The following is a 12,789-nucleotide window of genomic DNA, read 5'->3' as shown; positions in this document are numbered from 1 at the left end:
AGTAGTTACCATATAATTTTGTTTCTACAGGATATGCTAATTTATACCCACACGGAGATTGATGATTATCCGGATAAGTCAGTAATGCCATTTATCATCATCCTGCAAGACAAGGGTGATGAACTCTTTCCCACTTAATCCTCATTCCATGATTATAAATAATATCTGCCTTCAAAATTATAATAGGTGTATGAATAAGTATCTATTTTTTGAAAAGAGTAATAAAGTATATAACTTATTTTTTTAAAAATTTAAATATACTTTATGAGTATATTAATTAACTATAATTAATAGATGCGATTTCAATAAAATTTGTTATAAATCACTATAAAATATTTATAGTCAGTTCATTTAACTAATCATAATTCATTACCGAAACACGTTAGGAAGTAATTAGAAAATCAAATTCAGCACTTTCAGAATTTTATATATTGTATTTTATTTAAAAATCTTCGATTATTATGATTGATATTCTCCTTTTGTTTTACTTTCTATATTTTGAATTTTTTACATTTAAACAGTCTTGTAATAATAATCATACGTCCGGTTCTGGAGAGAGAATTGTTCCATTTTTAAGGCTGTTTTGAAGTCCCATTCAGTTTGTCATTTGTCCTGTTAAACAATAAATAAGAATAAAAAAAATGACAAATAAATGTTTTTATTTTATTAAATGTTATCAGTCTCAATATGGCGTGTTCCAATATGGTTGTCGTCGCTAATTGAATTGATGCTTTATTTTGTTAGTGTATTACATTTTAATAAGTTTTCAATTAAATATTTTATTATTTATTTTAATTTCATTTCGTTGCAATGCCAAACGAAGGTGTTAATTTTAACGACGAATTACAAAGCCAGAGAACATACACAATGAACAGACAAAAAGATTATTAGCAGGCGATAGATGGCGTGGCATTTGCACTGTCTGTGAATATGTGGTATAGAGTGCCTACTCGTGATGAGTCCTAGGATTCCATGGAGGTATCACGTAACAATAATAATTCTCAGTTCTCATGGAGGGCGTTTTCTGATATAAACAAATATTTGAAATTCCTAATGCAAAGATTTTTTTTTATTTTTTTTGTTTAATTTTGAACCAAAATAAAAGTAAAATTAAAATATTTTTTTTTTGCCTTTTAGGACTTACTGGAATCATTCCTCAAACAGGACATGTGGATTTTTTTCTGAATGATGGAATTAATCAACCTGGTTGTTTAGCATCCATATTTAAAGCCCTAGGACGCTTTTCCATCTTTGATGGTGAGATGAAATATTTTTCTTAATAGAAAAAGTTTTCTAATTAATCGAAACCATAAACTGATTTCCCTCCTATTAATATCCATATAAGTAGAATAATAGAACGCATAGGTAGAAAGCTCAAAAAGAAACAGCAAAGGAAAATAAAAAAAAATAATAAATCAGGTACAGTAAGGAGTCAGAAATATGCAAAAACACTTCTCAGAGTTCATGTTGAAATTATTACCAAAATGCATTAACTCTTGAAGCTCGCTACTTTTTAATAATTTTTGCAGTATTTTTATAGAAAAAGATAGAATTAAAATAATTATAAGGTATTTTAAAATTTATTTTTAGTTGAATATTACTACTGAATGCAAGTATAAGGATAAATTTAACACCTTATAATTATTAGTTCAAATAAAATATTTAAATTTGACTAATCGGCTGAAACACGAGATGCATCGTTGAGTCATCACGTTTTCGTTTTCTAAATTGTGGTCAAGTGGGTAGACATCCACTCAGTGATGAGACCTCATGAGTGTTGAAAGCGGTCTGTCAATGCTGTAGCCAATGAAGTTTAACTGAGGCTCGGCTATTGCTAATATGAGTACGCTCTCTTAAGGTTTTTGCCTTAAGGGAGCAATTTGCGTCTACGGGGGGGGGAAAGTGTTTTCCGGTACGGCCCGGTGAGGGGACTTTGTCGGTGAATGCTTTTCTCTGGAATATGAGCAGTTCTGCTCGGTGGTGGTGGTGGTGGGTGAAAGGCCATCACTGAGTGGAGCCAACGCTGAGATGGACGGTCTTTCGCCCACTATTGGATGACCTAGGGATCGTCCGAATTTTTAGAGACAGCTTTACTTATTCATAAGGTCAAATGGAAGAAATAAATAATTTATAATTATATCGACAAAGTGGATTTTAGATTCAACATTATTTCAAAGCCGAATGTTTATAGAAACTATGAATGTTTCGTAAGTTGACCTGACAGCTTACGAGAATAGAATCATCGGCATCCCTGAGTGGCCTTAGCTACTTAAGTCAAGTAGGTATTGCAACTTGGGGATGCCGATGATTGTATTCTCCTAAGCTCTCAGGTCAATTTACGAAACTTTCATAGTTTCTACAAACATTTCGCTTTGAATGTTGGATCTAATATCCACTTTTACCGATGTGTAGATAGCCGAAATGAAGCTGTATGGCTATTTGTTTTAGTAATAGACAATTCGACTGATCCCAGAGGTAGTCTAACACCAGAGTAACTCGTTGCAAAGGTGGAGAAAACTACGCACATGCTGAAGTTGATAAGATTCCATTACATTCAGATAACTTTATTACAGTATGTTGTTATAATTGTTCTATTTTATTATTAATTATTGTTGTTAATCTCTTACTGTGCCTAATTTATGGATGTGTAGGAAAAAACAGAATATATAGGGTTCGGTATTATTCGCGATTTCAGGTATCCCCCGCGGATAAGGGGCGGAAGCTACTGTATATATACAGTATTTCATTAACTACATGCATTTGCGCTTTACAGTAGAGAAAGGGTTTTGCTGCATTGAAGAGTATATTAACGATTATCAGCTAGTGAGAACATTGAAACACGAAATTTGTGCACAACCGCAGAAGTGTAACTGTCGACGAAGTAACAAATGGATGTATTAATAATGGTTTTTCTCCACTAAAGTTATCCACAATAGTTTAAACTACCAGTCACTGTTTAGTTGAATCTGAGTTAGCTGGTCCATTCCTCACATTCCTCCACCAAAGTCCTATTTAGAAAGACGTAATTTACTAATAATCATTGGTTCAAAAGGCAGCTACATCTTCCTGAAACGCAGTGCCCACGACAACGAAACGCGAATAAAGCAAATAGCGAAGTTTTGAAATGGAAAGATGTCTCCTGCATAGAACTTTGTAAAACATGCTCTTCAGTAGGGGAATTGTTTTGAGATTCATATTGACCAATCCTAGAACATTATCGAAAGGAGTACTACGGAAAATAGTACACATTACGTGAAATGCCACTAGAAAGGGTGAAGTCACCAATGCGAAGCGTATTCAGAGGTGAGTCAGCTTTCACAAGTCGCTTTATTAATTGCATGACAATAACTATGCCATTGTGAGCCTCCGTAGCTCAGTCAGTATAGACGAAGTTCGATTCCCGTTACTGACATGAAGAATCTTGATCTAATCTCTTTCGACGAAATGTGAATTAGCTGCTTCATACGGAAGTAGGATTTTTTTTTTTTCACCAGGAAACGGGTTTTGTGTTCCCCAGAACCGGCAAACCGGTTCAGTGAGCACACATGGATTACAGTCATGAATACGTCCCAGTCAAATGCCGGTCCCAAGCCTGGATAAAACTGTGGGGAGTTGGGGAAAGCAATAGTGAACTATCCTGTAAAAAATCTCACCAGGAACACTTTGTGAGCAATGGCTACAAAGTCACCTAGGGTTGGAAACGACTGAAGGAAAACACCACCACTACCACCTATTCCCATTGTGAGGAAAAAATTGTATCAGAACAGTCTGGGATGCTATTTGTCCTACATCCTCCATATGGCTAAAATAAATTGCGTTGAAATACTGTTTTGTCAGTGGTCAAGAGGCGGAGGGGATAATGTACATGAATAATACTGCCCAGTATATTTTTGTTCCAGCAAGCATACAGAGCTTGTAAATTAACAGAGATTATATATTTAGAAGTAGTACACTTGTTTACGCTGGCGAATTGTTCTAATTTTTGTAAATCCAGTGCTCTGACTTATAAGAATCTTGTAAATGGTGATTCAACTCAAAGCATTTGCCACTCTCATAAGATTATTATAGAAAAAAAAACCAAGTGCTACATAGCTTTGACATCCCTATATATACAATTTAATAGTAATATTTTAATTTCTATATTTATTTTAATTTTTAATAATTATTTCAACATTGATATCAATTTTTATTCAAAATTCAGTTTTATATTTATTTGTAAAATAAAATTTTTTAAATTTTGCTCGTAAAGGTTTATAAATTTTGCGTGTGAAATTTAAGAGTATAAATACAAGTATTATCTTTCATTTTAATTTTTTTGTATTCAACGAAATTCAATTTAATGTTCATTGCAATTTTAATTTTTTTTTGTAAATTTCTTATTTAATTTTAAATTTTAATTTTTATAATTTTATTATTTAATTTTTAATTTCACTAACAATTACATTCTGGGATTTATAACTTTATCAAAATAATCACAATTATCTGAACTAAAAATGATATTAGTTAAATATATATTTTATTTTCAAGTTGTTCTATTTATTTGGATTTTAAATAAACATACCTTTTAATTTAAATGAATATTTTATATAAAATATGTTTGCTTTTTTATTTAGGATTCAGTCAAATATTATGGTGCCCACACATGAGGGCTGTTGATGTTTTTACGGCATCTATCAACAATCACCAGTGTTACTTCAATGCTTTTCTATGCAGCAGCTATGAGAAGCTGAAGGCTGGACAATGTCATAATAAATTGAAATGGCGATTTTCAGGATTTCTTTCTAGAGATTTTAGGGAAATATCAAACTTCCAACCTCAGAAGCTGCGATTTTTTATTCCTACCACTGGTTCATCACCCTATTGTAGTAAGTTATATTATTAGAGTTTTTCTAATGAATGTGCTGTATAATTTTTCTATACCGAGTCAATGTTTTGATAAACATTTTTCACCACACACACACACACACGTCTTTTTGCTCTTCTGTAGCTCCCCTTCAATCTCTGGGATACCATTCTGATATGACCTTTGTCCATTTTTGAGTCTTTCGTCTTGCAATATAACCTGCCCATTGCCATTTGGATCTTTTAATGGCCTCATAATGTCTCTCATAGTAGTCTTAGCTCTAGCCCAAGTATTGCGCTTTCTATCTAGAATGGCAATACAGAGTAATGATCTTTCCATTTTCCTCTGAGTAATCTTGAATTTTTTTGTCACTTTTTTTTTTAAAGTCAAAGTCAAGTTTCACTTCATTTGCCAAAAAATATGTTTCTATTAAGGAGATTGGGATGTTTCCTTTGAGTGCTTCACGGTGTTTTCCAAAGACTACCAAATCAAGTTGAATTTGTTTTTGTAATTTCTTCCTTACAACCTCCCTTTACTGTGATTTTTTTGTCCACATATTGGCTACTGAATTATAAACTTTTATTTGATACCATATTGAACTTATTTCAGCAAAAATTACAGCACATTCCCGTTTGGCATACATTCCACAAGGGTTTTAGATTTAATCTACGTCTACAACATACCAAGAATTCACCAGAAAGTCCTTCAACTGGTTAAGATATGACGGAAAAGGACTTTGCTCCTGGATCTGTTTTTCTAACATGTCCCATACATACTTAATGGGATTCAGATCCAGTCTTTGTAGTGGCCAGGAAAGATGATGGAAGCCATTGTCATGCACTCTAATCCACTGCTGAAACAATTCTTGCGCGATGGACTGTAGTCTTGTCGTTCATGAAATAACCTTCATTTGCTGGTTAAAAAGTCAACATTGCAGGATGGATTTGCTCAGCAACAATATTCATATATTCCTTGAAAGACACTTCACCTTCCGGCAATATCAGGGGACCCGTTCCGTATCAACAGAACATGTCCCACACAATAATACCACCTCCGGACCATTGAGTTGTGTTTACAAGGCAAGCTGGGATCATCGCTTCATGAGGCTCCGGCCAAACTCTCTGCCTACCGTCGGTGCAGAAACGTGTAGCGGGACTCGTCGAACCGCATGACTTTTTTCCGGTGTTCAGTTACAGTGTTCTGACACCACTGTAGACGAACCTTCAGTTCTTCACAGAAATCAGTGATTTCCGTATTGGTATGTGACTGCCAATACCGATCCTCTTCAATTCCTGAGCACAATTCAGTGAGATATGGGGGTCAGGAACAGACTTTATTAAATGCTTCGGCCAATTACTGCACACAGGAAGTTGTGCTTGTCTGTACACGCCTTTTTAGGCGACGACGATCTCATTCCTGACGAACTGTCTTAGGCACACAGTTACGCATCTTAGACAAGCAATGTGGGTTATTTTTCAACTGATTAAACACCAGGGATATATCACTTTTTGAGAAATCAGTTACTCCTGCTTTTTCAAAATTGTGACCCCAGCTAGAGGGGGCACCCACAATAAGCCCTTTATCGAACTCCGGAAGATCCTTTGTTTTTTTTTCCATTGTGACGATTATTGACCCGCGACACTCTTAAATAGTTGCCTAGAACACGTGGTGACAGAGAAACGTGACCAAGTATTTTACATAGTGACGTTTTGGTATATCTGCATAAAGCTTTCTAATTCAGTTGGCGGTATGTGCATTATATACATCTTAACTGAAGTGCTAAGGAGGTTAGCATGCACTATTTTCTCCCAGCAATATGCCAATGGTAGCTAAGCTACTTGTAGGGTCTCCCTAGCGGAACAGATCAAGAGGTAGACATCAGACGAAGAAAGAAGGCAGCCATGGTCCTCCTAGTTCGGGTGCTTTACCAAATAAAAATCTCTCTACCTCGAAAGCTTAATATGTATAGGGGGAGTAGACCAACATATCCGAGTTTTGAGTGGAGTGGTCATTTTAAATGAACATAAATGGAAAAAATAAAATAAAATACATTTTTGTAAACGATTGAATCATAGAAGTTAACTAAACAAGGCAGAAGAGTATCTAAGCAGTTTTATGAGGATCTACAAAAACAGCTTCCTTATCCTTATAAGGACTGGCTTAAAGGGGCGAAGCAAGAATGCTTTTCATTTTCCCCGTTATCTGTAGAGGACAGTGTAGGGATAAGGGGTTATTGAGCTATTAAAGCTCTGATCATGGCAGGAGGGTAACAGCAATAGCCGAGCCTCAGTTAGAACTTCATTGGCTACAGCATTGCCATCCATTACCCTCCAAGGGTATTGGATTGAATGAATCAATCACCGTATATTTAAGTAAAGGTGATATCTCAAAAATATCGGACGATCTCTAGGCCACTCATTCGTGGGCGTAAGACCGTCCAAATCTCCGCGTTGGTTCTACTCAGTGAAACTCGACCACCGAGCAGAACCGCTCATTCCGAAGAAAATAATTCACCGGCAAGTACCCCTCAGCGGGCCGTGCCGGAGAACACTTTCCCCGGTAACTCAATTGCTCCCTTAGGACAAAACCTAAGAGAGCGAACTCATTTACCCAGGATAACAGCAACAGCTGACCTCAGTTAAACTTCATTGGTTCAGCATTGCCATCCGTTACCCTATATATGGGCATCTCATATAAAATCAGTCACCGACTATGTAAGTAAAGGTGAAATCTCAAAAATACGGACGATCTCTAGGCCACTCCATAGTGGGCGAAAGACCGTCCTAATCTCAGCGGTGGTTCCACTCAGTGACGGGCTCCCCGACCACTGAGCAGAACCGCTCATATTCCGAGGAAAATAATTCACCGGCAAGTACCCCTCAGCGGGCAGTGCCGGAGAACACTTTCCCCGGAGACTCAAAGTGCTCCCTTAGGGCAAAACCTAAGAGAGCGAACTCATTTACCCAGAATAACAGCAACAGCCGAACCTCAGTTAAACTTCATTGGTTCAGCATTGCCATCCGTTACAGTATATGGGCATCGCATAAAATCAATCACCGACTATGTAAGCAAAGGTGAAATCTCAAAAATACGGACGATCTCTAGGCCACTCCATAGTGGGCGAAAGACCGTCCTAATCTCAGCGTTGGTTCCACTCAGTGACGGGCTCCCCGACCACTGAGCAGAACCGCTCATATTCCGAGGAAGATAATTCACCGGCTAGTACCCCTCAGCGGGCCGTGCCGGAGAACATCTTCCACGGAGACTCAAAGTGCTCCCTTAGGACAAAACATAAGAGAGCGAACTCATTAACCCAGGATAACAGCAACAGCCGAACCTCAGTTAAACTTCATTGGTTCAGCATTGCCATCCATTACCCTATATGGGCATCTCATATAAAATCAATCACCGCATCTCACGGTCGATTGACCACACTTCTCTTTACAAAAACAGCTTAGTCCTTATAAGGACTGGCTTAAAGGGGCGAAGCAAGAATGCTTTTCATCTTCCCCGTTATCTGTAGAGGACGGTGTAGGGATAAGGTGTTATTGAGCTATTAAATTAAAGCTCTGATCATGGCAGGAGGGTAACAGCAATAGCCGAGCCTCAGTTAGAACTTCATTGGCTACAGCATTGCCATCCATTACCCTCCAAGGGATTGGATTGAATGAATCAATCACCGCATCTCACGGTCGATTGATTCCTACAAAAACAGCTAAATAAATGCAGTGATAGTTATTATATTTTTATAAAGGGAGACTAAGGGTGTTAAAGAGGAAAATAATCCAATTCCAAATGTTGTAGTTAAAAATTGAAAAAATTAAATACATAATAATAGTAAATAACTATTAGATTTTAGCCTTTTCAATAATTTAAAAAAATATCTTTTTCAAAATAAATAAATTAATTAATAAAATAAAATATATAAATAATTATACTTGGAAAGATAGTGGTAAAATATCTGTAATTGACATTATGTCATTACTCGTCATAAACTGGCTCCGCCTGTAAGAAATGTACATATTTACAAAGGAAATAATAATTCATTAATTATTCTAAGAAATTCTGAAGTAATTGGAAATAAAAATAAAATATTAACAAAGAAAAGTATTAAGATTTGGAACAAAAGTATAGATAATACAATAAAAGAAAAACAATTTCAGATCATTCCTTCAAAAAGTAAACAAATAAAATAAGAAACAAATAATAATAAAGGAATTAGGGATAAAATATAGTCAAGAAATCTCACCAAGATCCTTAGAATAGATTTATTAATAAAATGGAAGAAGATACATGAATACAAGATACAATGAATACAAAAAAATATTCTACATTAATTAACGAAATTGAATAATGAAGAAAGACACACCAATATAATTCAGGAGACGCAATGATAAAACATTACAAAATTATGGTATGATCCAAATTTGTTTTTTATAGAAAAAGTAGTGAAAAAATCAGTACGGATATCGAATTAATTAGATTCAAAGAACTAGAAATTTGAATAACAGACTTAGAAATATTGCAAACAATCTGTTCTGAGACGATAAACTGTTTCAGACACGAAGGCCCATGTGCAGATAAAATGTCTTAAAACAAATTATTGAAAAAAAGGAGACAAGAATATTACATTTAGTACAAGATAGACAAAGTTCATATAAAGACGTAAAAATAAAGTTACAATTAGTAATAAATTAATAGAAAAAATTGAAATTAATGCAGGTGTCTGACGCGGATGCAATTTGCCACCAGTCAAGAACCCCCCCCCCCCCATAGGCCAAAACATCATTATTACCAAGCTTGTTTCTGTCCAACAGACTACGCGATTGGCCGAAACCAGGACGGTGATGGAAATATCCTGGTATAAGGATTGTTCTCATGGATATCACTGGGTGCTGTCATTCACATGACGGCAATGTGATTCGATGGACCTAGACTCTTCCAGCAAGACCATACCACAAGCCTAGCATTGTGAGAATGGAAGACACACTATGCATTTCGTGTGAACCCCCCCCCCCCCCCCACACACACTCCATTGCTACTGATCTGAATAGCACTGAAGATTTGTGGGATGGCGTCCTGAGATACTTTGAACCAATTGGACAGAACAACGTCCAGGAGGTCAGCGAGGCACTGGCATCTACCGACAGATTCTGCGTTCCACGTGGTCGATGCCAGTGCCTCGCTGACCTCCGGGCTGTTGTTCTGTCCAATTGGTTCAAAGTATCTCAGGACGCCTTCCCTGGTCTAGTGGAGTGAATGCCAAGATGGGCTCAAGCAGTCATAATGTACTGAACCGCCCCCCCCCCCCCCAAGTGTATATAGATCAAATTATGAAAAAAAAATATGGAAACAATAAAACGAGGTATCCAGTTGCTTATGCATAGAATTCTGTGTGAAGATGATCAGATTATATTACATGATAATGAAGATGACTTTAGAAAATTAGTTTACGAAGTACATATAAAAATAAGCGAAAACAAAATAATAGAGCAGGTGACACAATGTAATTATTTAGGTTGCATTATCATCATCATCAGCCATTTCCAGTCCATTGTTCGGACGAAAGCTTTCCTCAACGTGAAAAAAAAATAATAAAAGAACACCGACATAACAATTAAAGCTTAAATGTTATAAATTAATGCGAGCTAGCTATCCTCCTCTATCATGCGATTCAGAAATATGAATATGAATTGTTGAAAAAAAAAAAACTTAAGGTGAAATACCGAAAGCAAAAAATTAGATTTTTAAGCCTTCATTCCTATAAAATTTGAGCCCATCAGATATATCAAATATTTATTCATAACATATTACTGTTAGACAGATATTAATAAGTAATATAAATATTTATAATTTAAATAAGCTTCTTTTAAAAAGTTATATTTTTTTTGTAAAATTAAAAAATGTTTAAAATTTTATAAAATTTTTATTTATTATTATTGATTACACTATATTATATAGAATAAAATGAATACAAATAATATAAGTAATTAAAACATTCTGTTTTTAATGTTTGGTAATAAAATAGTATATAAAAAATAATGTTTCTCATTATTTATAATGTTGAAAATGAAAATAAAATTTTTCTATTTCAGATACCACTGAAAGAAACATGAAGGATCTGTTTCTTTTCAGTAACATGCAGATCTGAAGATGCTATTATTTGGAGTTGCATTTATAAGGAAATCAATAAAGAACTTTTAACTTAACATTAAGAGTATTACAAATTAAACAATTTTCGCTACACTGAATTATAAACGAAACTTCTACATACAAAATATTAGACTACTCTATAAGTAACAAAATGTTTTAACAAAAGCTTTTGTTAAAACAAACAACATTAAAACCGAGAATTTCAGAGTCGAGAAAGGCGTAATGCAGGGATGCCCTCTCTCCTAGAAGAAGTCTGTAAAACCATAGCCGATGCACCAGGTGTAAAAATCAATGGTACCAACATTAATCACATAAAATACGCGGAAAATATCATTATTTTAGCAGATTCTAAACCAAAGCTAGAAAAAACTATTAATATTTTAAATAACTCTTGTAAAACTTATGGTATGAAAATAAATCTCCATAAAACAAAAATAATGAAGATAGGTAGAGAAGAAGAAAATATTTCTATAAATCTTGAAAATAGCCTGCTGGAACAAATTAATAAATATGTTTATTAATTTGTTCTAGTAACTTCAACAATATGGAAACAGTAAACCACAGGCTAAACCTAGGTTGGACCAACATGAATAAACTAAACAAAATATGGAAAAATAAAAAAATCTCAACCAGTTTAAAATTAAAATTATATAAAACAATTATTATCCCAACGGCTACTTATGCTTCAGAAGCCTGGAGATTAACCCAACAACCAATCAAGAAACTTCAAGCATTTGAAATGAAATGCCTCAGAAAAATAAATAACACCCACTGGATCAACACAAGACTGATGATCAAGTCAGAACAGATTTAGACTTCCCAGATAATATAATATACACAATCATTAAGCATCAACTGAGATGGTTTGGTCATATTCAGAGAATGGCCCCTCATAGACTCCTCCCATATTTAGCTCTGAATGGATATATCGGAATAAAAGACCTAGAGGCAGACCAAGAAGTACTTGGATAAAGTTGCTGAAAGAACATTCACATCTACCAAGCTATAGAGTCATGATTGAGATGGCTAAAGATCGCGATAAGTGGAGAACATTTCTTCTTAGTGGACTCAACCCGTTACCAATCGGATGAGATGAGATGAGAGAGATAAGTAACATATAACGTAAATATACAAACTATTAAATTTATTTGCATATATGAATTTTTCGTTAAATGAACATTTTTCGTGATTTAATCACATTGATTAAAAGTGATCAGAAAACGTTTAGAGTAATTTTGTATTTTACGCAAATACATTATTATTATTATTTAATCATTATTATTATTTTTAACATTTAATTATTTTTCAGATAAATTACGTACATTAATTGAACACAATTGTGCATAACAGATACTTGCACGTACATAATATTTTTTAAATAATAATAATAATAATAATACTTTTTTTAATAATAATCATCATCATGCGTATCAAGGATTTAGGATTTATGACTTCTAAGGCCGGAACAGGCCTAGCATGGCCTGTTCCGGCCTTAGAAGTCATCGTTGAACCGTTTAAGAAGACGTCCTGGTTTTCCTTTTCCTAATGGCTTGTACTTTAAGGCTTGTTTTGGTAATCTTTCTGTTTTTATTCTTTGAACGTGTTCCATCCATTTATGTTTATATTTTTTTAATTTTTTCTATTACTGGTTTCCTGGTTTAATTATTTCATAATTTCTTCATTTCTTTTGTGATCAAATAGGGTATACTTTGCAGTTTTTCTCATAAACTTCATTTCTGATGTTGTTAATCTTTTTTGTCTTTTTGTTTTATTGTCCAGATTTCGCTTCCATA

At 34.6% G+C, this 12,789-nt stretch overlaps 1 protein-coding gene and 1 pseudogene across 1 annotated transcript in view; both read left to right on the top strand.

Moving 5' to 3' along the window:
- LOC150103386 (pancreatic lipase-related protein 2-like) overlaps positions 1-12,343 on the top strand; it is a 33,421-nt gene extending 21,078 nt beyond the window's left edge. The window contains exons 6-8 of the mRNA XM_090398460.1: positions 1,138-1,257; positions 4,614-4,865; positions 12,306-12,343. Coding sequence (XP_090254586.1) covers positions 1,138-1,257; positions 4,614-4,865; positions 12,306-12,343 — 410 coding nt within the window. The remainder of the gene's footprint in view (positions 1-1,137; positions 1,258-4,613; positions 4,866-12,305) is intronic.
- Positions 1,778-1,895, top strand: LOC150103387 (U4 spliceosomal RNA; annotated as a pseudogene).
- Positions 12,344-12,789: the final 446 nt, after the last annotated feature.

This window comes from Typopeltis vanoorti, chromosome 9, assembly GCF_054136105.1.
Source record: "Typopeltis vanoorti isolate ZY-2024b chromosome 9, IOZ_Tvanoo_1.0, whole genome shotgun sequence".
Classification (NCBI taxonomy): Eukaryota; Metazoa; Arthropoda; class Arachnida; order Uropygi; family Thelyphonidae; genus Typopeltis; species Typopeltis vanoorti.
This window is presented reverse-complemented; position numbering and strand designations above follow the sequence as displayed.